This window comes from Heliangelus exortis, chromosome 18 (assembly GCF_036169615.1).
Source record: "Heliangelus exortis chromosome 18, bHelExo1.hap1, whole genome shotgun sequence".
Lineage (NCBI taxonomy): Eukaryota > Metazoa > Chordata > Aves > Apodiformes > Trochilidae > Heliangelus > Heliangelus exortis.
In genome coordinates, this window is record NC_092439.1 from 13,993,431 (window position 1) to 14,019,898 (window position 26,468).

General features: G+C 52.1%; 1 protein-coding gene across 8 annotated transcripts in view; it reads left to right on the forward strand.

The window, feature by feature from the left end:
• The window catches only part of RASSF7 (Ras association domain family member 7), a 36,169-nt gene extending 10,858 nt beyond the window's left edge, over positions 1 to 25,311 (forward strand). The window contains exons 1-6 of one of the 8 annotated variants that reach the window (XM_071761599.1): positions 7,825 to 7,968; positions 20,426 to 20,581; positions 20,756 to 21,651; positions 22,696 to 22,864; positions 23,490 to 23,600; positions 24,283 to 25,311. In XM_071761599.1, coding sequence (XP_071617700.1) covers positions 20,479 to 20,581; positions 20,756 to 21,651; positions 22,696 to 22,864; positions 23,490 to 23,600; positions 24,283 to 24,314 — 1,311 coding nt within the window. In that variant the 5' untranslated portion in view covers positions 7,825 to 7,968; positions 20,426 to 20,478 and the 3' untranslated portion in view covers positions 24,315 to 25,311. Of the gene's footprint in view, positions 1 to 7,824; positions 7,969 to 18,579; positions 18,715 to 19,282; positions 19,381 to 20,425; positions 20,582 to 20,755; positions 21,652 to 22,695; positions 22,865 to 23,489; positions 23,601 to 24,006; positions 24,263 to 24,282 lie in introns of those variants that run through there. The other 7 variants (XM_071761598.1, XM_071761602.1, XM_071761600.1 and 4 more) reach the window with 7 other exon arrangements.
• The last annotated feature ends 1,157 nt before the right edge of the window (positions 25,312 to 26,468 follow it).

Consider the following 26,468-nt stretch of genomic DNA (forward strand, 5'->3'; position numbering starts at 1 on the left):
GCCAATGGCATCCTGGGCTGGCTGAGGAACAGCGTGGCCAGCAGGTCCAGGGAAGGGATTCTGCCCCTGTGCTCAGCCCTGGGGAGGCCACAGCTTGAGTCCTGTGTCCAGTTCTGGGCCCCTCAGCTCAGGAAGGAGATTGAGGTGCTGGAGCAGGTCCAGAGAAGAGCAAGGAGGCTGGGAAGGGATCCAGCACAAGTCCTGTGAGGAAGGGCTGAGAGAGCTGGGGCTGTTCAGCCTGAAGAAGAGGAGGCTCAGGGGAGACCTCATCACTCTCTCCAACTCCCTGAAAGGAGGTTGGAGCCAGGGGGGGGTTGGGCTCTGCTCCCAGGCAACTCTCAGCAAGACAAGAGGGCACAAGAGGTCTCAAGTTGTGCCAGGGGAGGTTTAGGTTGGACATTAGAAAGAATTTCTTTCTGGAGAGGGTGCTCAGCCATTGGAATGGGCTGCCCAGGGAAGGGGTGGATTCTCCATCCCTGGAGATATTTCAAAAGAGCCTGGATGTGGCACTCAGTGCCATGGGCTGGGAACCACGGGGGGAGTGGAGCAAGGGTTGGACTTGATGAGCTCTGAGGTCCCTTCCAACCCAGCCCATTCTGTGATTCTGTGATTCTATGATTCTATGAAAAGCAACTTTGTTTGCATGGTTTGTGCAGTTCCTAGAAAACCTTGGGTTAAGGATACAGCAATACCTTGTAGGAACTGGGTACCATTTATTCCTAGAATAGTAGGAAATAAGTCTGCTTTCTCTCTGGCTTTCCAAGTGAATTCCAGTTGTCTGAAATACATTACCCAGACTACTCAAGTAGCCCAGACATGGAGAGAAAATAAAATATCCTGACAAATAATATGTTCATACAGAATCAGTAGCTAATAAAAATGTAGCCCCTTGAGCATGATAATAATTTATTTAAAAGAAAACCTGCAAAACTCTGTCAGAGAAAAAAAAATTTCTCTTATTTAGGCATTATTCTTTCTGTGTTTTGGGTGCCTCTAGGACCCACCTAGGACTTGAAATAACAGGATAACTATTGTTATCCTGCAGGGATTGAAGTCTTTAGTGATGGATTCCAAGCCAGTTCTAACTCTGTTGCTGAACTGAGGCCTTCAGGTATGACCTTGGTCTTCCTAGCTGGAAAAACCAAAACAAAATAAAACCAAACCAAAAAAAACCCCCAAACAAACAAAAAACCAAAACCAAAATGGTTTTTACTATAAAAAGAACACAGGACTATTAGAAACTTTCCTATGAACCTTTGGAGGCTTCTGTCTAGAAGTGGTCTTGGGTGTCCAAGTCAGTACCCAAAGTGATTTGGGCTCACTCAGGACCCTCCACATTCCTGCCCAAGGTCCCCCCTTAGGGCATGGGGCAGGTGCTGGGCTGTGTTGGATTTTTGTGTTGGATTTTGATGCCCTGAGCAACAACCAGAGCAGTGAGGCCATGGGGAGGATCTCTGGTTTGGGTGGGGGGAGAGGACTCTGAGGTTGGAGCTGTGAGGCTGGCAGGGGATCCTGAGGTGTTGGATAAGCAGTTGGGAAGCCCTGGGAATGGCACAGGAATGGCACCTTTGTTCAGGTGTCCTCCTGAGTGTGAAAACTGGAAGCCTTGGCAGGGAAGGAGGTGGGAAGTCTGCAAGAAAAACTGGAAAAACCTGCTCGTGGCAACTCCGGACTCAGGTTACACACACACTGGTTTGGAACAGGTCATCTTTGCTTTGGCTTCAAGGCAGAGGAGGCCAAGCTGCCTTCAGACTTTTTTTTATAGAATTGTAGAATCATCAAGGTTGGAAAAGACCTCTAAGATCATCCACCCACCCTATAACCCCCAACCACTGAACCATCCAGTGTAGCTCTTCATCTGCCCATCTTTTGAACACCTCCAGGGCTGGGGCCTCCACCACCTGGGAAGCCTCTTCCAATGTTTAACAACCCCTAAAACCTGACCTGAACCTCCCCTGATGGAGCTTTACCCCATTTCCTCTTGTCACCTGTCTCACTTCCACCCGACTTTGTGCCATCTGCCACTTTCCTGAGGGTGCACTCCTATCCCCTCACCCAAATCATCATCCCAGCCCAGCTTACAGCAGCTCCTTGCTGTCTCCTTGGCCCCACATTCTCCTGAGCCATTGCTGATTTTTGCCCAGTCTTTCTGGGGGGGTCTCTAAGCAAAGTCTGGGTGAGGAGCATCCCACAGCCTGTTCCCCAGGCCACCCCAGGAGTGGTAACCAGGAGTGCTGGGATCTCATCTGGGTGTTTGCACCTCCTGACCTGCAACACAGGCTTAGAAGAAGCTCCCCCAGCAAGTTTGCTGGGTAAAGCTGGCAGGGAGCTGGCTTCTGGTGATGCTTTCCTTGCAAAGGAAGAGTCTTCTGCCTCCCCTGGGTGCCACTGCAGGTGAGAAGCTCCCAGCAGGGGTACAAATGAAGATGTCCAATGCAATTTATTGTCCTAGCACTGCTGGGCTGGCTGCACCTCTCCTCTCCTGCCCACCAAAAGCCAGCTGGGTCAGCCCAGTATGATTTATTGGATCATTACACTCAACTGGATGTGAGCAGAAGGGGTGAAATCACTCCATTGTTGGGTTGAGGGAGGAAAAAAGAAGCTAACAAGGTTAGAAGTCAGATAGTCTGAGGCTTGCCTGGGCAGCAATACCAATATTTACCTTTGATTCTCAATAATTCATCATAATGCTTTACACCTACCTCATGAATCCTCACTGCTTATCTCACCCCTCAGAAAAACCACTCCAGATACACTCATTAATTGCTGCTCCAGACCCCTGCAAGCAAAGCAAACGTTATCCCCATTTTCCTCATTATCCCCATTTTGCAGGTAGGGAATCTGAGCTCTCCTAAGGAGGAAAGAACAGGAGGGATGCAGGAGGCTGGGGAGCAGGTCCCTACCCCAGGTTCTGCAGAGGGCTCTGCAGTGTGGGTGCTGGGGACACAACCCAAGGTAAATTCAGCCCCTGAACCATGCATGTTTCTGGTTTTACAGTGTTTTCAGGTGGCAGGGAAGGTGTAAAAGGGGTGAGGGCTATTCCTGCCTTATCAACAGCCGTGCCCATCACTGTATCACCACCAGTGTGAAGCACCCATCTGCACTGACATTGGGACTCTCCCTTTTTAAACTGTGTTAACAATCTGTTAACTGTGTTACCAATCCTAACCCGGTGGTGTGAATTAATCCCACAGCTCTGAACTGGCAGTTTAGAAACTTTTCCTCTCCCAACTCCTCCCAACTCACCTTGCACCCCAACCTTTTTCCTCTGAAAATCTTGAGTCTTGGCAGTGGAGGGGAGGAGGAGGAGGACACACTGGAGGTCCTGGCAAGGCCAGCAGTAGCCTACTGGAATGAGGGGGAGAAATGTCTTTAATTTGCTCTCAGAAACCAACAGGTGACTTTGTGGCAGGAGACTGGATGTCGGTGTCAGAGTGGGAGCAGAGTTGTGTTTCACAGACAGACCAGGATGCATTAAATGTAAATGAATCTGCAGCTTGATGAGCAAATGGGATCAGTGCTGAGAGAGAGCCCCAGCTCCTGGGGGGAATGGATTGGTAACAGGTACCAGGGCATTGGCACACAGAGAATGGCAAGGCAGGGAGGTTTCCAGCATTGCCCTGCTCTTAACACAATAAAAAAGAGACATTTCCAGGCTGAAAGAAGAGAGGTCAAGCCTAGATAAACACCAGCTTGCTCTGCCAGCAGAGAATCACTGAGGCATGAATAAAAACCTTCACAGCTGCAGTGCTGCTTTTGAACCTCTCAGTAAAAGGGAGGGTCAGGAGGTGAAAACTTTCAGTGCCTCTGGGAAGGAAGGGACTTTTCCCAGCAAGTTTTTGAAAGACCCAAACTGAATTAGCATGATCACACTGCTAAATGCTTGGGAAACCCGGACAGCCCAGGTCACGGGCTCCCCAGCAGCAGTGTGGCACAGAGCTCCTGCATTCCCACCCCACAGCCAGAATTAATGGGGCTATTTCCAAGGGGAAAGGCAGATCTTGAGAATCCTACCCAGCACCTAGATGGGGAATGAGAGATTGCAGGATGTGCCCTGGGCATCTTTTTTCCTCCCAACTTTCCCTTCTTTCCTCTTTCTCTTCCTTCAGCCCATTTTCCTCTCTCTAGGCTCCCATCCACTGTCGTTCTGTTCTCCCACTCCTCTGTTCCTGGCTCTGCACAGCTCAAGTTGCTGCTGAAGTGGGGAACAGCCACGAAGCTGTACAGACCAAGCCCTGCTCTCCCCTGGGGACAATAAATAGGAATGGAGAAGGTACTTAAATACATCCCTTTTGTCTACTTTTTATTGCAAAAGGGGTAAGTGAGAGCCCCTGCTCTGCATTTGGAGTCATTCACTTCCCCTCTGAATCCAGGCTTTGCTGGTTTGTACCATTCCCAGGAGCTGTTCTAGCAAAAAGCAGGCAACACAGATTTCTGGAGGATGTAAGGACCTGAGATTTCTTTCTCTGCCCACATCCTGGGTTTTTACAGTGCTGCCTCTCCCCTTGGCTCCCGTTCATCTGCACCAGGGGTTTTTGGGGCACCACTTTTCAAGAAGCCCTTTGCAGGTCACCTCCCTTCACAGCTCCCACCACCAGAGGTGTGGAAAGCAGACAGGCACAGACATGGCAGCTGCTGGTGGTGGGTTTTTTTGAAAAATGTTATCCAAATGCATAAATATGTCCAAAACTTTGACTGCCTTGGGTTGCAACCCCGCAGGCTGCTGTTGAACATCTCCATTCTTATTTCAGCCACAAGCTGAACATATTTCAGGACACAAGCTCTCAGCAACTTGTCCAGGGTAGCTGCAGAAGCAGAGTGAACACCTGAATAAAGCAGGAGGATGGGAAAAGCCAAGAGGAAAGCCATTGAGGGACATCAGCTCATCTTCCCAGCAGAGCAAGGTCTCTCCTTGCTGCCAGCCCCAACTCCAGCAGTGCTGTGGGTGGGGATGCTGAGGGCTTGTCCATGGTGTGCTGGCAGTCAGCTGCAGTGGCTCTGCAGCACTGAGCCCCAATTTGGCTTCCTGTGATGCTGCAGTGCCTTTTCTTTCTCATGTCTCTTGTTGTCCTAGAAACAGAGGAAAAAATTCTTCCAGACTGGCTCTTTTGTTACATCAGGGGAGGCATCTTCTGTCTCCTAGCAAAACAGAGGATGGTTGTGTAATAAAACCCTGGTCAGAAAAACAGTGGTGGGTTCACAGTCTTCCAAAAGAAACTTCAAAAAATGTAACACCCCTCAAAATTCTCCCAAAGTCCTAAGAGTGCTGAAAGGGTCAATAGCCACTTCCCAACCCTACTACAAGTGTATGCTTAGCAACGGGAGACAGCACTCTTGTATAAATATATATATAGAATATTTTTAATTACCATATCTATTTTTAAATACTTACATTTTTCTGTATCTTAAGAAGCCCCAGAGGAAGGAGTCTTCTTGTTGCATTCCTGAGCACACATCAGCAAGACAGCATCATCATCTTTGGGGAAACTCAGGTAGAGTTTGGTCCCACCTGCAGTAGGGAGGCTCCTGTAGAGACCAAAGGACCTGCTTGGGTATAATTCAGCTACTCAGTACTCAAGATGCTGAGGTCCCTTCTCCTCTCAAAAGCAGCTCAGGTGCTCAGTGTACAACCACCATGAGACTTTTCCAAACTTTGAGATGCATCTTTAGAAAACCCAGTGAGGACCCAGTAAGCACAACCCCAGAAATCACCTCTGTTGTTACTCATGGGTCAGTCCCTGGACGTGGCCTCAGCACCACGGGAGCTTCTGAGCTTCAGGAAGAAATCTGGAGATTTGGGTTGGAGGGGGTGGTCCATGAGTACCTGATCTGGAGGAGCTCAGCAGTATGGAGCTGTTCTCTGAATACTTTCATCCATCTTGGTTGATGGAAGGCATGGAGAACTCTTTGTAGGGTAGGGGACCAAAGGATCACACAGACATAAGAGTGCAGAGTTACAAAAACCCTATAAAACCTAAAATAAAACCTATTTATTTTTTCCAGTATTATCTTTACAAGTGAAAAGATATTTCCATTTTTTTTTTTACAAGCTGCTAAGGGTAGAAAGATTTAAAACTCAAAATCTTTTTACTGAAAGAAAGACAACTGTCCTTATTAGTGGCAAATGAACCTCTGCTCAGTTTGTGTCTAATTAGGATCACAGAAGAGTATCTGGGCTAATAAATAAGATACATATCTCCTGAGAACAGCTTTTGTTGTTTTCTTATAGAGATATTTGTTCCTCCTGCACTGTAAGATCTCCAGGGCATGGCGTGTTATGGAGTGTCAGATGTGTTATCTGATTTGAGGAGACCATAATTACGAGGAATATATCAGAACAACAGAAAACTTCATTTAAAACCTAATTAAAGCTGTTGAGTGACAAACATATACTCGTGTGCTGCATCACCCCTTAATCTCAGCAGCTTGAACGTGGCAAAGTGGGAAGCTAAAGATGTCCTAAACGTGACGAGGTCCACATGAGATGGGTATTTTTCTGATTATAGGTAAAAATTAGTACACCTTTTGTGATGGAGCAGCAGCCCTGAGGTCCACTTCAAGGCAGCCATCTTGGGACCTGCGTTCTGACGTGTGTGTTATCCTTCCTCATGAGCAGGGGGACATTCCACAGGAGCTCCTGGACAAATAATATGAGGATAAAGGATAAACAATATGAGGATAAATAATATGAGGATAAATAATATGAGGATAAATGTGTGTCTGCCCCAGTGCTTGGCTGGAGCACCCTCCCCAGTGGAGGCCGGGGACAGATGGGTCACCAGAGCCCACACCATGCTGGGTGGAAGGGCACCAGCAATGGGAGGCACGAGGAGCTTTCTGAGGGTTTTTTTGGGAGCTCGGGTGGAGAGGGAAGAGGTGAGGAGATTCCCAAGCCTTCCATGCCCTCGGCAGGCACCTGTTCCATCCCAAGGAGCCCAACCTGTCTCGCTGCCCCTGCTCCCCGTGGCCTCGGGGCACTGCGGGCCCCACGCTGCCTGAAGGGCCCCGGGCAGGGGGGCTGCACCTCCCCGCTGGCCCGGGACAAGATCGGACCCTCCGGAACAGGTCCTGACCCACGGGCCCTGCTGTCCGGGTTCGGGTTCGGGTTCGGGTCAGGGTTAGGGTTAGGTGTGCTTTTAGGTGTGGCTGAGCACTTCCAGCAGCACAGGAACCCGGCACTGGGAGCTGCGCATGGAGAGGAGCCGTGAGGTTGTGTTGTGGTTTTATTTTGTGCTGGGGTTTTTTTTTTGTTTGTTTGTTTGTTTTTTATAATACAAAAAGGAGATTTAAGATTGTTTTAAAAATTATTTTTTAAAAATTATTTTTTAAAGAATTATGAGGATTTAAGTCGCTCTGGTTTTTTTGTTTTTTTTTTAAAGAGAATTCAAGACGTTTTTAAAACTAAAAAGGAGAATGGAGTTCCAAAAAAAGGAAAATTTTAATTATTAATTTTAATTTTTGAAAAAAAAAATACAAACAACAACAAAAAAAACCCTAAACCAGGAGAATTTAAGACTTTTTTTCTAAAGGAGCATTTTAAACTTCCTTTGTTACAAGCAAGAGAAGCTAAGACCTTGCTCAGAAAGGTTTTAAGAAGTCATTTTTATGTGTTTCTTGTTTGGTTGCGTTTTGGAGGGGGTTTGTTTGTCTTTTTAAGAATTTAAAGCTTTTTTCTTTCAATTTTTTCTTTAGAAAAGGAGAACCACAGAGCTCTTTCCCCCAGCCCAAGGAGGCTGCCAGCACGGGACGCGGGACGCGGGGTGCGGGGCTGGTGCGGGCGGTGCTCACCTGGCCGGGCCGGGCCGGGCCGGGGCGGGGCTGGCGGGGCGGGGCGGGCCGGAGGCGGGCCGGGAGCGGGCTGCAGGTCGCCGCGGGCCCGCGCTGCCGAGCCCAGCGGCCGCTGCCGGAGCCGGAACCGGGGCCGGAACCGGAGCCGCGGCCGCTCCGCCGTGTCCGGGCCGGTGACAGGTGAGTGCGTACCGGAGCGATGGGACCGGACCGGGCCTCCCGGAGCGGAGGCGACGTCGCTTTGCGGCACCAGGGCGCGGCCCGGCCCGGCCCTGCTCTGCTCACAGCCGGGCCGGCAGCCCCGGGAGCAGCCCCGGGGTGGGTGGGTGCTGCTGCTGCTGCTGCTTCTGCTGCTGCTCTCCCGCCGCGGTTCTCCGGGAATGATCCCTTCCCGGGACAGCCCCGCCGGCTGCCCAGCTGCCCCCAGCGCTCTGGGGAAGGGCAGGAACCTGCCCGGTGTGGAGCGGGGGGCAGGGGCGGCGGGAGGTGGGCTGGGGGCAGAATGCCGGCAGGAACTCCAAGGGCTTCAGGAGAACCTGGGCTGGGATGGCCGGGAACGGGTTCTGAGACTGGCAGGACCCCGAGCCCCTCTGCCCGGTACTGCCCCGGTACTGCCCCACTCGTGTCCCGGTTGGGCACTGCGTGGCTCTGCCTCCCCTGTGCCCAGAGCTGGCACCGGCATCCCCAGCAGCTTCTGCCAGCAGCATGGCCCAGCCAAGCCCTGCTCAGCGTTGAGCTCCCAGTTGGCACTGGAAGCACGGACTGGAGCCCACGGTGGAGGAGCAGCTGAGGTGGAGCTGGGTCCCAGCTGCCCCTGCCAGGAACCTCTCCTCGTGGTGCACATCACAGGGCAGAGCTCTCTGTCCTTCCTCCCTTCAGAGGTGTCTCCAGCTCCCTGAGGAGAGGGGTGAAATTCCTCGATAAGATCCTGGCTCCTCACTGCATACTTCTGATGCCTTCTTCGGGCTGTGCTGGCAGGTTGTTTTGTAACTCTGCTTCTGGCCTGCTGCGGGTGAGAGAACCAACTCCTCTCCCTGGTACTTCCCTACCCTCTGACACCACTTGGTAATTGCACATTAGGAACCCAAATGCAGGTTAAAAACAGGCTTAAGGATGACAGGGTGGGCTTGTGTGGAGGACGGGGTGACAGCCACACACCTCTCATTTAAACCGAGCACAACCAGTGGCACTGCCCTTGGCATGGCTGAGTTCAGGAGGGATTAGGAATAGGCAGTGGAAATGGGTGAGAAAAGATCCGAGGAGGTGAGGTGGGAGCTTTGGCTGGTCCTTGCAGAGCCAGAGCTGGCTCCCAGGGGTGCTTGTGTTAGCAGCAGTCTTGTGGGCCCTGGCATGGTGCTCTGCCAAGACTTGCCAGGCAGGTGCCAGGCAGCAGGAATGTGTGGCAGCACGGATGCCAGAGCTCAGCAGGGTGCTGGATCCGGGCAGGATGGGGTGGTGAGGCTGCATGCACCCACCTGCTCCCCTCTCAGGGTACCTGTGTGGGGTTGTGCTCCTCGTGCAGCAGGAATTGCAGCTCTTCTTAGGAAGAAAAGCAAATATAGGTGTGCATCTGCTTTTTCTGCAGGAGCAGGAAGCCCATCCATACGCTGCCTGCCTTCCTTGTCAGGGCTGTCTGCTTGGGGATGGGCTGTAAGGGGAGGGGGGGAGGGGATACTCTGGTGCTGCTGGAATGCCAGGAATCCTCTTGCATCCCAGTTATCTGCCAGGAGAGCCTGAGCATGGTACCTGGTATCCCTTTTGGCACAGCTCCACTGGTTTTCCCACACACTCTAGCATGGAAATCAAGGAGCAGTTCCTCAGTGTGTGCACCTTCCTAAAGCTTCTCTTCCACCTTTTCCCAGGAAGCTGCAAAGCTGGGGAGTGCCTGCAGGTGCCTGGCACTCTGCAGCATTGAGCACCACAGGTCTGGGGGTCCTGGATGGTGGGGGTTCCTAGCACAGGTTTGCCTGCTGCTCTCAGAAGTTCCAGGCTTTGCAAATGAGTGCAAGGGGGATGTGGGAGTTGGCTCTACCCAGGGGCTGACCTGAGCCATGGTCTGACCCTGAGATGGTTAAACAACTTAAGAATAAGTCTGATTTTTTTACAATTTTTTTTCTTTATTATGATTAAGGAAAGTGGGTTCTGGCTGCTCTCAGGAGCTTGGTAACTTGGTCAACCCACAGGCCCCAGTGGACATCCTGGGGAGCTTGCCAGGCTTGACTAAACTTTTTGGAGGTGGCTAAAGCAGTGTGGCAGTGTGTGGCCTGAATCCTTCCAGGGTGCTCTCTTCCCTGCTTTTTGAAATACGACTTGAGCCAAAAAAGCTGTAATTCTGTAATTGCTGAAGATACAGGGATTTACTGCACTCAGGCAAGCACGGGAGCTCTGTGCCAAAGTGTTTTGAGGACTAGATGTAAAATGATGTTGGGTGGGAGCTGGTAACCTGTCTGTTGTCCGTGTACATGATGGAGATTTCTTCCTCTTTGCCTTCTTTGTTGCTGTGTGCTGCAGAGAAATATTGCCCAGGTGCTGGGGTCCCCACTGCTTCATCTCCTCCCTGGTTTTCAACACTCTGCTGTTGCATTTGTGCCTTCTGCTAAGGGAAAACCCCCAGTTGGTGGCCTGGAAGTGACTCAAGCCCACGTTCTGCTGTCCCCCACCACGTGCTGGGTGGCACAAATCCAGAGAAAGGGTTGATGATCCCTGGCTGGGAGGCCAAGTGTGTGCCAAGGCTCTGGAGCAGAGTATTTCCTTGTTGTGCAAGGTCAGGTGCTGTGTTGGGCTAGGAAGAAGTCCAGCTGCTGCTTGACAATGGGGTGCTCTGTGCCCAAGTTTAAACAAAGGCAGAAGGGATGTTTGAAGTATTAGTTCTGTGTGTGTGGATGTTGTTTTGAAGAGCATCTTTTTTAAAGGATGTTCCTTGGTCTGTCCCAACTTGTCCTTGCCCTTGTAAACCTGTATAGTCAAATGAAGGCATAAACGTGTCTCCGTTTATTTTCTTTTCTTTTTTTTTTTTTTTTTTTTTTATTTTTTTAAATCCTATTATTGTAAATTTTTGCTAACAATTTTGCGTCCTTCCATTTGGCAGATGCCAAGTTTCATGAGCTTATAAAAGCAGACGATTATCTGGCTTTTTGTGGACTGGAGTCAGCACTTTTTAAAGGGCTGGAGTGCTTCCAGTTCCAGGTGCCCTGGGCTAGTCATCTAGAAAAACTTGTTGCTTAAAAAAAATAAAGGGGGGAGGGGGGGATGAGGATGGGACAGGACACACACAGAATAAAAGCCTTGCAAGAGTTTTTATACCTGAAGACGTGGGTGGATCAGTCCTGAGCTGGAAACTTTGGGGCAGCTGGGCACTGCCTGGATTTGGGAAGGCTTCCTCTGCTGCTTTGTAATGTAGATGCCCTATATAATGTGTATATAATTATGTCCTTGCTGCAGCACAGGACCTGCTGGAGTTCTTGGGTTTCAAAGCCCCGTGCTCAGACCTCCCCATGACCCCCAAAACTCCTCCTGCATAACTGGGAGGACTGGCAACGGGCTGTCAGTGTTCTCAGCATTTTTGGGGGGAGGCTGCAGGATTCCCCAGTGATGTTAGACCTAGATATGTGCTTCTGAGGACTTTAACAGTACCTGTAGCAGAGAAGACTCAGGACAAGAGAGAATCCCATGAGCAGCAGCCTCCCCTTGGCTCTGCTTTTCCTGCCAGGCTGGGGAAGGCACTGGCAAGGGCTGGGAACACCCAGCTGGTGGTGTGGAGCTGCTCAACTGAGGGATTGTGAGGACAGCACCTCCTAGGGTTCTGCTGGGTTTGTGATTCATGCTGGGGATACTGATTTCCCTGAGAGGTGCAAATCTGCAGCAGGGAGTTGGTCTCTGCCTCTGGATGCTTGCCTGGAGGGCTGGTGGTGTGCAGATGGTTGGATGGTTATCTCCAGATAAGAACGATGATGGGTTGAGTGTTTTCGAGGTGCTCTGGCTGCTGGTTTCATGTGCTGGTTTTTATTTTCATTTCCAAGTTCCAGCAATGTCTGGAGGTGGCAGAGCTCCTTTCTTCAAAGAGCCAAATGTACTGGTGGTGGGAAGGCTGGCTGGGCCAGGCAATTGGGCTTTTTCTCTTTGCATGTCATGATAGCTGCTGGCTGTTTCCTACAGCATCAGCCCCCGTGTCTCTCTGAGTGATTACTTGAGCTTAATTAATTGCCAGAAGGCAGCTTTTGGTCTCCTTGGGCACTTTACCAGTATCCAGGTCTTTGCTTGATGGTTTGTGCCTGTGAAAACTCAGGTGTTTCTTAGGCTTGCTCCAAGAATGCCTCTTCTTTTCTTCCTCATCTCCCTGCCATTCTTCTGAGATGGGGCTTGCTTAGGGCAGCTCATGGAGTTCTTTGGGTCCCATTCTAAAGGGGTTGCACTGGGGTTTTCCTGGGGCTAACCCAGCCTTGGACACCAGGCTGTACCACGTCATACTTAGTGCAAGATGTTCCCACCTGCCCCACCACCAGTGGGGAAAAAAGTTGTACCTATACAGGGATATGATGGAAAAAATGAATAAATCCTTTTCCAGTTGCTCTTTCCAGTCTTTTAAATTAATTTTTATTTCATTTGGCTTTTTATTGACCTGCTGTGATTACAGAGTGGTTGGGATAGGAGGTTCAAAAGGCTGCATTTCCCTAAAGCCAACCTCAGGTATGCATGGGCTGCATGAGGATTAAGCTACTCAGTGCTTCTTAAAACCCAAAATATTTTTATTGCCTCTCCCTCTCCAGGCAGGCAGGAGGGCTGGTGTGGTCCAGAGCACTGGTCCCCATCCTATCTTAGTCCTTCAGGTATCCCTCAGTGCCAGCAGAGCCCTAGAACCCCAGTGCTGGGAAGGAGGACACCAATGTCTGAAGAAGGAGCCCCTTGCTGGCACTGAAACCCCTTCAGCCAGAGGTTTGGTGGCCCCAAGCAAGGCAGTTTCAGGGATTGGGGCTGCTCATGAAGCTGTGGTGTCTGCTCCTTGTTGAGGTGCAGGGCCCTGTACTGCCCACGGATGGCACCTTGAGTGCCAGGCAGGGGGTTGAGTTGCCCCTCCAGAGTTGTGTCTCTGTTTTAGTGCTTGAAAAAGGTTATTACCTCTGGGTAGGTTCAGGTGGGGATTGAGAGCACCTGTCCACCTAGTTAATCATGAGACAGGTAGTGTGAGAGCATTCTGAAATGGCCAAGGATTTTATCACAGGTTTCAGCCTGGATTATTTTCTGGTTGCCTTGGCTATTTGACTCAGTCTGTTTCTGTGTGAGAGAAAGAAAGGAGCTATTTCAGCTCTCAGCAAATGGTCATTAAAGGCCTTCTGAATCCCACAAAGTTATAAATAACTATCTGTGGCAGCAGACACCTGCATATTCATCAGTGCAGCCTCCTCCAGAGATGCAGTGCTGCATCCTTGGCATGGGGCTGGCTGGGAAACAGTGAGTTATCCTGGAAAGGGAAAAAAAAAATCTGGGAGTTTTATCCTGGTTTGCTCTTGCTAATTTGTTAATGACCCTCTCCCCTAGGAGTGGAAAGAGGATTGCTGGTGGCTGGTGCCAGCTCTTCTGAAGGAGGTTGGAAGGGAGGCTGGGGGGGGAGAGTGTTTGTAGGTCATTCAGTTTTTTTCACATCCCTGGTTCTACTTGGAGGAGAGGTGCAGAACCTGAATTTTCCTGTAATCCTATGGAAATCAAGATCACTTTGAGATGAGATGGAGAGAGTGGCAGGTCAGTGCCTGTCTCTGTTTGCCATGTAGGTGGCCAAGGTGCATCTCACCCTCTGGGCTGGACTGGGTGAGCATCATCAAGTTGCACTTTGGGCAAAGTTGCACTGGGAAAAACAGCTCCTTGGTTGGGTTTTCCCCATTTTGGCCTTGCCTTTTGTCTCAAAATGGGGGGGGGAGTGGAAATTTGGGGGAAAACAAACCACTTCTCTTTGGGTGGGGAGGAGAAAGCAGGTACTTTGGAGTATTTCCAAGGCTCTTGCATCTCCAGATTTGCAGCATTCCTTCTGCTGCAAAGTGGAATGGAAAGAGCAGGAGATCCACAAATTGCACTGTGCTTTGGCTGGTGATTCCAGCTGGAAGATGAACGTGGTGAAAATGCTGGACCTGCTGGCAGAAGTGTGCCAGGATTGTGTCTGCATGCAGATGGTCTGGCAGATACCCCTCAGAGCTTGGCTTTTCAGAACTGGATTGTAGCTCATCCCCTGAAGGCAGCAGGTGTCTGGGCATCCCAGAGCTGCTGGGCTGCAGGTGGTGATGCAGCTGAAGAGCAAGCACCAATTTTTTTGGGCATTCAAAATAAAGGCAATAATTTTAGGGGGAAACTGAGGGGTGTGGACTCAACCCTGAAAAGTTTTCAAGTCCAGCACCTAATCCTCAAGGCTCAGCTTGGAACCCAAAGGTCCTTAGGTCCTGCCTTAGTGCTGTGCTGGGAGCTGAGGGCCTAAATATTCCCCACTCCATCCCCCCCGGGCTCAGTGTCCAGGTGGGTTCAATTGCACAAGAAAAAAGGAGTGTGGCAGAGCAAAAGCCTTTCCTCTTGCCTCTCCAATCTCCTCAGTGCTGATTTTGCTTTGCCCCCTTGAGAAGAAGCTGGGAATTTACTCTCAGCTGCTTTTGTGAACTCTTTTCACATGAACATCTGAGGCTGATGGTGATGGTTACAGCAGTAAGAAGTGCTGCTGATATTTCCCTTGCAAACCTTCATCTTTATGGCAGACTTCCCTGGCCAGCCTTGCCAGCTTTTCTCTCCCCATGGACAGTAACCAGTAAGGGAGAAACCCAATTCAGTATGGTGAGGAAGATGATCCTTCCAGGCTGAAATGCTGTAACATGAGTCTGTGCAGTAGGCAGAGGGATTTTTTTTTTTCCTTCTTTTAATTTACAATGAGCTTTCACTTGGTTGCTCCTCTGCAAGATGGACTGGCCAGTAAACATCCCTGGGAAATGTCATCACTGCCCATGGTCCTTGATGTTTCAGCATGGCTCGTGATGCTTGCCCAGCATGACTGCAAATCTTGGCTTGTTTAAGAGGGGGAAATCCTGTTCTGCTCCTAATGGGGTGCATAAGGCTCCCCAGAAGTCTGTCTCTTTGGGTACTTCCTGCAGGACCCTGGTGTGTGGGACACGTCCCCATCAGGGGACTTTGGCAGCTGTCTGTGGCTTCAGGCTCAAGTGAGGCTTCAGCTCATGGGGCTCTGTTTTCCTGACCTTGGCCTCTCTCTCAGTCTCCCTTTGAGAGCAAAAAGCCCTTGAAACAGGGATGGAATTTTCGTTGATGCCAGGTGCATTTTGGAATTACTGATTTCAGCACTTTGCTGACTTTTAGGGTTGTTGTCGGGCATGCTGGGGCAGAGCAGAGTTGGACAGGACATGATGGGTGGACAAAGGATTCAGGGACTTTTATGACCACCCCTAAATAAGCTGCTCAGGTGTGAATTAGAGCCCTGTGCCTGCAGCTTCCTTGCTCCTGGGTGCTTGCAGCTGCCTTGTGTAAGAGCTGGGGGTGACTAATGCCTGCACACCCTCCCTCTGACAGCTGAAGGGATGAAGAGGTGGCTCTCTGGGCAGTGGCTGCTCTGGTAGGACTTGTTTGTCACCTCTTGAGCTTGTTTAACCTGTCAGCTCTTTGTAGTAGGAAGCAGCAGCTGGAGACCTGCACCTGTATCCTGCCCACACTGCAGCAGAAAGCAGCAGTGACCTCTTTGCTTGGTGGCCTTCTTGGTGGCTTTGCACTGGCCAGGGGATGATTTCCCTCCAGGATCCTGGTGCCAGCCCCCTCGGGATGAGCGTGGCACCCCACAGAGGTCCTGCCCCACATCTCTGTGGGGTGGCTTTGCCTGGTGCTCCCTGCTCTGTGGCAGTGACCAGTGGTGGTTCCTGAGTCCTGACACCTGGTTCAGAGCTGTGGGTACCATCCCAGCCAGCACAGGACCTGTCAGACCCACAGCATCAAGCCTTGCCAGGACTGATCATCTCAGCCCAGCATGGAGCTGCCTCCCTGTCAACTCTGGCCATGGCCTCAGCCTCTGACTCCAGTGTCCCCTCTGGCAGGGGACATGGCATGGAAAGCCCAGCACAGCTGTAACACCCCAGCCAAGAGCAGATGATGCCACTCCACAAGAGGTGCCCGAGGCTGGAGGACACCATCGATGGGCTGGAGAGGAGCCTGGAGCACAGCCCATCCCCTCCAATCTGCTCTGTCACCAGGAGGCTTTGTTTTCCTGGGTCACCTCTCCACAGCTGAGTTCCAGGAAGGCTTCTGTCCCACCTGAGGGTTTCAGTCCGTGGGCAAGTTCCAGCTCTTCCTCTTGGTGCCAAGGAGCTGGGACCTGTGCTCCAGGCAGGGAGAGACCTTAGGGAGCATCAAGAAGCTGCTGGATGGGCAACAGCTGATGTGGGGCTGTGAGTCAGGGCCAGCACCCCAGCACCCCTGGGTGCTCTGCTCACCACCTGCTGGTCACTCGTGCCTTGGGCTGGTTGCTTTTTTTGAATTGTTCAGGTGTCCATACACAGCAGGGATGAGCATCCTGCCTGGACTGGGTGGGAGAGGAGCAAGAGGGTCAGGTTCAAAGCAGGAATAAAATGACTGAGGGTAGGTTACCCCAGCATCCCCCTGGATTGCATCCAAAGGGATGCAGAGCTGCTAAGTCCCCATGGACACCTTGGTCCTACTTGGATGGTGGGCTCATCATGGCCTGTTCTCCACGAATCTCTCATTAATCTTTATTGATTGATTATGAGGCTTCATAACCCTGCCCCCAGCCCAAAGCCTGACCCAAAAGGCTAATCTGGCTTTTTGCAGCTTAAATGAAACTTGCTGGGAAGCTCTCCTGCCTGCCTGGCCCAGCAGCCTCTTCCCTGCTGGGGGGTGCACAAGGGAGGTGAGCAAACCCCCAGAAATAGCTGAAACCAGGGGGATGCTGGGCTCAAAACCTTCGTGCTGGTTCCAGATGTTGCTGCTTAGGATTTCTGGTAGAGGTGTTTGGGATGCAGCTGAGATGTGTTTGGGATGCTGTAGGGTCAGGGCAGATGCTGCTGCTTAGGATTTCTGGTAGAGGTGTTTGGGATGCAGCTGAGATGCATTTGGAATGCTGTAGGGTCAGGGCAGATGCTACTGCTTAGGATTTCTGGTAGAGGTGTTTGGGATGCAGCTGAGATGTGTTTGGGATGCTGTAGGGTCAGGGCAGATGCTACTGCTTAGGATTTCTGGTAGAGGTGTTTGGGATGCAGCTGTGTTTGGAATGCTGTAGGGTTTTGCTTCCATCTGCTGTTGGGTGCAGAATTGGTGTGGTTTTCCTAATTGGATTTTTTCTGTGTGTGTGTGTGTGTGTTGGCTGGAAGCTTCTGAGTCCCTGGGGGAGGATGTGAAGGGGATATTTACACCACCCTGTAAACTGGTGGTGGTCCTCACTTCAGTAAGGATGTGACTGGCCAACTTCCCTGGCAGCCTGTGTGTTATTTCAGGTCCAGGGAGTACCTGGAGGCAGCAGGATGGAGGTTTGAGGGAGCAGTGTGGAACATGCATCCTCCTGCACGTGCAGAAGGGCTCCTGCAGATCTTTCTGGGGAAGATGGGAGGAGATAACAGTGCCAGGAAACAAAATAAAGAAATGCACAGCAGTGTGTGTGTGTGTGTGTGTGTGTGTGTGTGTGTGTGTGTGTGTGTGTGTGTGTAGGGGGGACAAGAATAAAATGGGAGCAGATTTCAGGAGCAGCCGTCACGCGTCCTGGTGCCTGCAGCCACCACTCTGCTGGAAACCCTGCCAAGAAAAGTGATTCTTACCCCCCAAAAAAAGCACTTTTTTTCTACCTGGTGGTGCAATAAAGGCACTGATTGATTCGAGTAGGGTGTCAGCAGCAAAGGTTGTGGAGAGGGAGGTCATGTTTGCAGGTGCAGCAATGGGACCACCCTACAACAGCTGATTTAAAAAAAAGTGATGATAGAGAGCTGGGGGGGTACAACAGAGGTGGGAGTGGGGTCAAGTTGGAGGTTTTGAGGTGTATTTCCTTGTGACTTGACTTTTAGGGTGGGTTGTTTTGAGGCAGGGTGATGCTGGTGCAGTGGGATACTGGGGTTTGGGGTGCTGTGTGTGGGTTGTGATATGCAGTGACTGAGGGGTGCAATGAGCAGTCCTGGTCCCCCTGGGTAAGAATGAGGTGTGTGCATCCCCCCTGCTCCCCCGTGAGCCCAGGGCTTTGGGTAAAGGGGCAGGGGCAAGGAGGGCAGGCAGAGAAGGGAGCAGCCCCCAGCCCTGTTTACCACCTCCTTGCAAGGGGGCAGAGAATACCCAACAGTGACCCCCAAAACCCTCAGAAGTTACAGCAAGCAACTGGTTAATGGGGAGCCCCTGTTAATAATAAAAACAATTGAATTTTGGGGTGCTAGGGGACGTGGAGGGAGCCATGCAGCAAGGGAGGACGTGTCCCATGGACAGGACAAGGGGCAATGGGCACAAGGTGCTCCTGGGGAGATTCCCACTGGACGCAAGAGGAAAATTTTTCCCTCTGAGGACAGTCAGACCTTGGAATGGGCTCCCAGGGGAAGGGGTGGATTCCCCCACTTTGGGAAGTCTGAAGTCTCAGCTCAATGGGTGCTGGGACATCTCAGATCAACAATAATATGAGAAGGGTTGGAGATCCCTGAGGTCCTTTCCAACCTGACAGTCTGGGGTTCTATGAACTGCTTTTTAGGGAGACTCAGGTAAGCTGGCCAGCCCTGCTCCCAGCATTTTGGTGGTGCTGGTGGTGTGCCAGGTGCTGGCTGCTGGTAAATGATTGCCAGGGCTGCTGGCCCAGGCAGGGACTGGAGCTTTGGTTTGAGCTCAGAGAGGAGCTGGGGTCTGCTGTGCCTGCAGCCATCCCACTCCCACACCCACCAGCATTTGGCAACCACCTGGAATTTGGGGTGCAAGGTGAGGCTGTGCAATGCGACTCAACCAGACGGGTTGTTTTTTGTTTTTTCTTATCTCTAGTTGTTACTTACTTTTCTTAGTTATTTTTTCAGGCTCTTGGCCTCCCTTCATGGTCAGAGCAGGGGAGGAGGAGGTCAGAGCTAGGTGGGTGGGGGACAGTGCTTCCTGGGTTGTGTTGTCACCCCAGGTGGGATGGGAGGGGGGGGTGGGGGCAGAGGGTGGCTTTGGGGTGTGCTGGGTGGTGTCAGGGCAGCCCCTGGACTTTGCTCTGTGGCAGAGCCCAGTTTGCAGCCTTGAGCACACGGGGAGGGGGGATTGGTGCCAAAAGCCAGCATAAAAATAAAATTGAGCCAAACCTTGCAAATTTTAAGTGGCTTTGTGCTCGAAAGGAAGGTCGGCCAAGCCCAAGGTGCCCTTCACCCCACACCAGTTTTCCCTGGCCACCCAGCCAAGGCAAACATGAGCTCAGCAGGGAGGTATTTGTGGCAGCTGCTCCGTGCCCAGGTTGGGGAGGTGGGCAGGGGGGTGGCACCCACGGGGAGCAGCCTCAACTCGTGGGATCTTCCCCTTGCTCTTTGCCTTTCTTGCAGCAGGGCTAAAAATCCTTTGTGACCGGGGCAGGACCCTTCAGACCTTCCCTCTGACTGCTCAAGCAGGCAACAGAAAGTAAGCAAGAGGTGGTGGCCCAAGGTCAAAAAAACTTTCTCACAGCCCAGCTGCAAACTCGGGAGAGCTGGAGCTGAGGTGTGGAGAGGCTGAACCCAGCCTGGTTGGACTGAGAAAGCAGTTTGGGACCCTCTGTCCAGAGGGCCTGGAAATGTCTGAGATACACTGCTCCAGCTGGGGCTTTCAGAGAAGCCTGATGCTAGAAAAAAACAGTAGTACAGGGAAAAAAAAAAATAAAATCTTTGCACAGTGTTCAAAATCGCCATAAGCACAAATATTTGAGTTTCTTTGCAGCTTGTGCTTAATTTTATTAACTTTTATAAAGACTGTTGCAGTTTTTGAGCTGCTGGGAGAGGCAGGGGTTGGGTTCCCCAGGTTATTTTAAGGTAGAAGTAGCTGTGTGGTGGGAGGCAGAGCATCCCCAGGGAGCCTGTGCTGTGCTGCAGGGTTGTCCCCCTGGCCCTGCCTCTAGTCTGCACATTTTTGTGCAGAGGCTTTATTTTAATTTCTTAATCCCCCTCTGATAAACTGAGATAGAGGTAAATAGGTGTGGGCTGTCTGCATCTTCTCTCAACATCCCACTGCGAGGGTGGGCAGCCTGCAGTTTCTCCACCTTTTTTAATATTGTTTGGAATATTGGTGCCAGCCTGTCAAATTGACAGAGAAATCCCAGTGAAACCCATTAGACTCATGGCAGATATGACCTGGGCATCTACTTCTGGGGTCTGTACAGGCCCACAAACCCTATAATTTCCCACCACGGGAAGATACAGAGTCACTGCCCAAACACAGGCAAAAAAACAAGAAAGTTAGTTTGCTTTGGATTGTTTTGTTTTGTTTTTCAAATAAACAACGGTGTGTTAATAATGCCAACAAAAATGCAGTTTGTGTACAGTGAGAGCCAGAGATGGACCGAGGTGGCAGGAAGGAACTGCTTAGTCTAGGATGCACCTTATGAGATGCTGGTGTTAAAGATGATTTAGCAATGCATCTCCTGCTCCTCGTGCCTGGCTTGGGATGGAAACCTGGATTCTTTCCTTCCCAGAGGCAGCCTATCCTGTGATGACCCAGCAGACGTGAGGCCCAGCAGCTGCAGGGATGGAGCTGAAGGTCTGGGTGGATGGGATCCAGAGGGTCGTCTGTGGTGTCTCGGAGCAAACCACCTGCCAAGAAGTGGTCATTGCCTTGGCACGAGCCATCGGTGAGCCACGTGCCTCTGCTGGGGGGATGCTTCCTGGGAAGAGGAGACCTGGGGTGGCTGAGTGTCCTGCCCCGAGGGAGGTGGTGGGGATGTCACCAGCCTGCGGGGTGGCAGCCTCGGGACACCGCTGCTGGCCACGGGTCTCTCCATGGGATCTCCTCCTCCTCCCTGCAGGTCAGACGGGACGCTACGTGCTGGTGCAGAAGCTGAGGGAGAAGGAGAGGCAGCTGCTGCCCCTGGAGTGTCCCCTGGAGTCCCTGGCCAAGTGTGGGCAGTATGCCAACGACGTCCAGTTTGTCCTGCGGCGGACGGGCCCCAGCGTGGCCGAGCGTCCCTCCTCGGAGGGTGCTCCCCAGGCCCCTGAGAGGACGTTCATCAGGGCCAGCTTGCCCATCAAGCCCAGGCTGGCTGGCGTGGATGCACCCCGATCCCGGGAGCCAAAAAAATCCATGACTTTCAACTTGGGTCCTACAGGCTCCAGCGAGGTGTTTGCCACCGGCCGCTGGAGATCCCAGGTGCCGGAAGGGCTGGGGGTGGGGGGCAGCGGGGCCCTGCAGCCCTCCAAGGATGAGCTGTTCAGGAGGGTGCTGAGGCAGCAGGAGCAGCTGCTTTCCTTGGAGGCCCACAGGGACACTCTGGAGACGGACCTGGTGCTCTGGGAGCGTGGCCAGCTGGGCAGCCAGGAGGATGAGATCTTCTACCTGGAGCACCTGGTGCGGAGGAACGAGACGGAGCTGAGCGAGGAGGAATTTTGGCAGAGCGAGCTCCGTCTGGAGAAGGAGTGCGAGCGAGAGCGGCAGGAGCGGGTGAGGAGCCTGCGGGCAAACCTGGAGGAGTACACCCAGAGGATCTACGAGCTGAGTGCGAGGACTGAAGCTCTGCAGGAGGAGATCCAGTGGGAGATGGCCAAGAGGGGGAAGGAAACCCCTGCGCCCAGCCCCACGGAGCTGGAGGACATGGCTGCCAAGATGAAAAGGGACCTGGAGGACAAGGTCAAGCAAAGCACCCAGCTGGAGAGCAACCTGGCCAGTGTGGAGAAGGCCCTGGTCGAAGCTGAAAGGAATCTGCAGGTAAATAGGACTGGGTTGAGCAGCCCCATGGGGTGGTGGGATCTTTGGGAGGGGATAGGGTCAGCTTTCCGGGGGCAGGGGACTGATGGGCTGTGTGGGGTTGGTCCTGCCCCAGCTGGCCGGTGAGCCATGGGGCTGGGTGCATGGGGTTTGCTCAGAGGCAATGGCCACAGCCAGGGGAACACCACTGCCTCTCACCTGGCTGGTCCAGTGTCCACATCCAGCAGTCTCCATGCAAGCTGCACCTGGGCAGAGGCTCCTGCTGGCTGGTGCACAGGGAGCTCAGCATCACCCCACTCCGGCATGGGCGATGGTGCTGGAGCAAGTGGTCCCTGTGCAGCATTGGTGCAGGGGTCAGTGGATTAAGAAGTCACAGATGGGGGATAGTGTAGGTCCCTACAGTGCCTGTGCCCAAAGCCTTTTTACCGTGCCAGCAGGGGCTCAGGTCCATCAGGAGGTGCTGCACGGCACGGAGGTGGCAGCCGCGGGGCAGATGGTGCCCCCCAGCTCCCCTGTCCTGAACCCCTCCATCATCAGAAGTTGTAGGCAGTGCTTGATGGCCACCCTCCAGCCACCGGCTCCCGTTCCGAGGAGCAGAAGGGAGAAGAAGCTTTTCCCGGAGCGGGGCTGCCATTCCTCAGCCTCTGCTCTGCACAGCATCTCCTGCGCTTTGAGGGCTGCTCGCACCCTCTTGTGGAGACTCGGCAAAGCAGAGCTGCTCCCAAAACCCCGCCTTCCCCACCCAAAACAACACCGCTTTCCCGAGGGTCCCAAAACACCGAACACCGCCTTTCCCCTCCCTTTCCACCGCCGGGGCTCCTCCCTCCCTCCCTTCCCGCGGACAGGGGCGGCCGAACCGCGCTGCCCCCGCGGTACCCCCCGAGGAGAGCAGGGGGATCCCCATCTTGGGGAGCAGGGGGAGCCCCGGGAGAGCAGGGGGAGCCCCGGGGGAGCAGGGGGAGCAGGCTGCAGGGGAGTTTTCCAGCTGGTTTTGGAGCACGCCGGCTCACCCTGTTCCCCCTCCCCTCGGTGTGTGTTTTGCAGGCCCAGACCCAAGAGCTGGAGGAGTTAAATAAGGAGCTGAGGCAGTGTAATTTGCAGCAGTTTATTCAGCAGACGGGGGCCACGGTGACCGTCCTGCAGGCCAGGTCGGAGGAGGATGCCCCGCCGGAGCCGAGCCCATGCGAGCTGCCAGCCTGCCGGAGGAGCGGAGGTCAGCACCGCTGCCGCCGGCTCCGCCCCGAGGGCTGCTCCGCGGAACCCCCCCTGCTCGCTCCCCACTGACCCCCCCCTTCCCCTCCCGGGGGATCGGCCCCAAAGCTTGGCCAGCTCTGCCCTGGGTGCTGAGGTTAGGCAGCTGGGTGAAGGTTTGGGTCGCTCAGCAGCCCCAGGACTCCTCCCCGCTGAGGTCCTGGTGCTGCTCAGAGGTTGGATCCCGCGTTCCTGCTTCTGGGCCCGGGGTGGCTGCCCGCAGCTTTCCCTCGCAGCGTTGCTGTGTGTTGCTGTGTGTGTCGCTGTGGAACAGCGGTCAGATAAAAAGCAGGTGGCGAAGGGGTCAGTCCCTGGGGCTGTTGGCTGCTGGGAACAGGCTTCAGCCACCCGTGACCTCTGTGTTTGTCAAGGAAGAGTGAGCGTGGTGCCCAGGGCCACATCTGCACCCTCGCAGGGATGAGAGGAGACAGCATGAGGTTCCCGGGAAAGGAAACGGGTTAAAAACCAGGAACCTGGTCACTTCTGCTCTGGAGCACCTGGAGAGGGTGGTGTAGTTGTCCTGTGGTACTGGTGAGCATGGGAGGCAGGAGCCCTGCCTGAGCCGGGTGTTTTTCCCTCTCCCGTAGGTTTTGGTCCCACCAGTGGTGCCGAGTCACCTCCCCGGGCCAGCACCAGGCAGCTCCTCAGCCATTCCAGAACCCTGCTAGAGCCCCTGGTGTCCAGCCTCAACCCTGAGGGTACGTATGTCCCAGTGGGCCCTTGGGAGCATGAGCTGGGCAGGGGGGATGCATGGGGAGGGGGAGAGGCTTTTGCTGCCCAAACCAGGCTGCAGAGAGCAGCCATGTGCTGGGAATGGGCTATTTATAGATGCCATTAGGAAGAGCAAAGCTTACACCCCAGCAGCCTCTGCTCTGCTGCCAGCAGCTCACACACTGCCAGTCCAGCTCTCTGCTCTCTCTGGAAGTGCAAAGGGTGCTTCTCATCCCATCTGCTGTGCTCTGCCTCCCCCATGGCTAAGACCTTGCTAGGGTTAAGACAAGGAGGATTTGGCTCCCATCTTTTGCTTCATCTTGGGATCCGGTTCACCCCCAAACCCTTTCCACCCCCTCTGACCCCTTTTTCCACCTTGCACCACATTTTTAGGTGCCAGCAAAAGCAAGCTGTGATGTCCCTGCCTGCCATGGCTATGCTGTCTGCATCCCATTCCATTCCCACTCGTGGCAAAACCCTTCTGCCATCCTCCTGAGAGCTTGAGACATCCATAACCACCTCACCTGATGCTGCAGCATCTGCACGTCCATCTCCCAGCCCAGGCTTTGCACGTGCATACACCCTGCCCTCTGCTCACCTGGAGTGTTCTCTGGGAGTGCTCACCCACCAAGATGGGGTCACTCAGGTTATTTTTGTCTTGTCTTGCAGTCCTGTCACCCAGGCAGAGCATCTGGAGGTAGAAGGGCCCAGACGGTGGAGGTTCGATTGCCTTGCAAGTGTAACTGTATAAATAAACTGTATGCTATATATATATATATATATATATATACACACACACACATATTTTTTACTGCTTTATATTGTGAATGGATGTGGACAGCCAGAGAGAGATTTTTACAGGCTGCAAAATAAAACCAGAGACAGATGACACAAAGCAACCCTCTTCTCCTGCGGATGGAAGTAACCCTTCTATTTTTATTTTTTTTTTTTAAGTGCTTTCTATATGCAACAGAAAACAGTGGTGCTCCTGTTCTGTGTAGCCTCCTCAAAAGACTCACAGTGCATTTGGAAAATCCTTTGACTGCAGGAGTGAAGCTGTGGCAGAGACCTGCCTGGAGGCTTTCCTGGCTGGAGCAAGGGTTTTAAAGTATCTCTGCAGCAAGGCCATGACAAACAGCCCCTTCACTGGCTGCAGGGGAGGCACAAGAGCAGCTTTAAGACAAACTTCTGTGCACCCCTTCCCTCCCCTCCCCCTTTTTTTTTTTTTTTTATTATAAGAAACCTCTGGTTTTATTCTAAGAACCCCCCCTCTCTGTGGTGCCACTGACCAGGCTTCAGGGGAGCAGGGAACACACAGCAGGAGATTGTTTCTCTTAAATCCACTTAATTTTTAACTTGTTCTGAAAATTGAAAAATGGCAGAATGAGCCCTTCCCTGGTGGTGGTACAAGTGGGGAGCCAAACTGAGACACTCTTGGTGACATTTCACTTTTTTTTTTACTTGATGGCCAGTAGTTACTCTGGGGTTTTGTTCTTCTGTCCCAGTGGGTGCCCTTGTATTTTTAATCACAAAACCAAAGCAGTTTGGGGGAGGGATGAGTTTGTCCAGGAGGTCCTTGAGCCTGTTTTCAACATGTTGTATGCAAAAAAAAAAAAAAAAAAAAAAAAAGTGACAAATGCAGCCCTGCGTGCTGCTGTTTCAATTTTCAATAAATCTTTGGGAAAGGATTTGAGCAAAGCAAGTTGTGAGTCTGCTGTTGTGGCCCAGAGCAAACTGGGCTGGTGCTTGATGAGCACATCTTGAGTGCTTTGCCCAGCCTGTGACCACCTCTTTCAGTTCCAAGCCATCTCTTTCCATTTGCTGGATTAAAGCTGTAAGTATTTTATGGTGGGATGCAGCTCCACTTGCATGCTGCTCTTTTTCTTTTTTTTTTTTGCTTTAAAATCACAAATTCCCTGTGACCAGCAAGTAGATGAGAGGGTGGTCATCTCTGGGGTGAAACGTGGCAGCATTTGAATAATTCACAGCAGCAGCTTGGAGCATTTTAGGACAGAAGGTGAAGGGGATGGCTGCAGATAGGAGCAGCTAAGGGGAAAAACTCTTATTTGCCTTCAAGCCCCTCCATCTGCAGCTGGGTAAGTGCAGGCAGGAATGTCAGCTCTTCTTCTCCAGATGTTCCTCCCCTGGGCTCCTCTCAAAGCTGATTTTCAAGTGCAGCTGCAGCTCAGCAGGTTGGTCAAGTGATGCTGAAGGATTCAAGCTGAGTTTGTTTGGGGAGATGCAATTTTGGAGTTGTCTGCTTTGAATCAGGGTGGGGTTTTTTTGGGTTTTTTTTTGGGGGGGGTGAGACATTTCCCCACTCCCTCCTCCTTAAATCACATATCTCGGGGAAAATGAGTTAAAAATAGATTTTTTTTTTTTTTCCATGCAGCCACACTAAGGAGTTTCTTCTGTGCTTGTTTGCTTGCTTTCTGGGCTTCTTACACTCTTGCTTTTAAGATGAGGCTTTACCTTGCTACAGAGAGAAGCAGAAGATAATGTAGGCTGCAAAGAGCATTTTAGTGCTGCTTGGAGGGGAAAAAAAAACACCAAAAAACCCAAAAAAAGACCCCAAACAAACAAAAAAAAAATCCGAAACAAAAAAACCAACCAAACAAGAAAAAAAAACAAAAACAACCAAACAACAACAAAAAAACCCCAACCAAAAACAAAACCAAAACACACAAAAAAGCCCCCCCTAAAAAAACAACCAACCAAAAAAAACAAAATAAAAAACAAAAAAAAAAAAAAAAAAAACAAAAACTGGCCAGATTCTGGGATGTTGTGTGAAGTCCTCTACCTACCCTGAAAAACTGATCAACGTGGGTTAAAAAAATGGATTTTCCAGTTTTGGG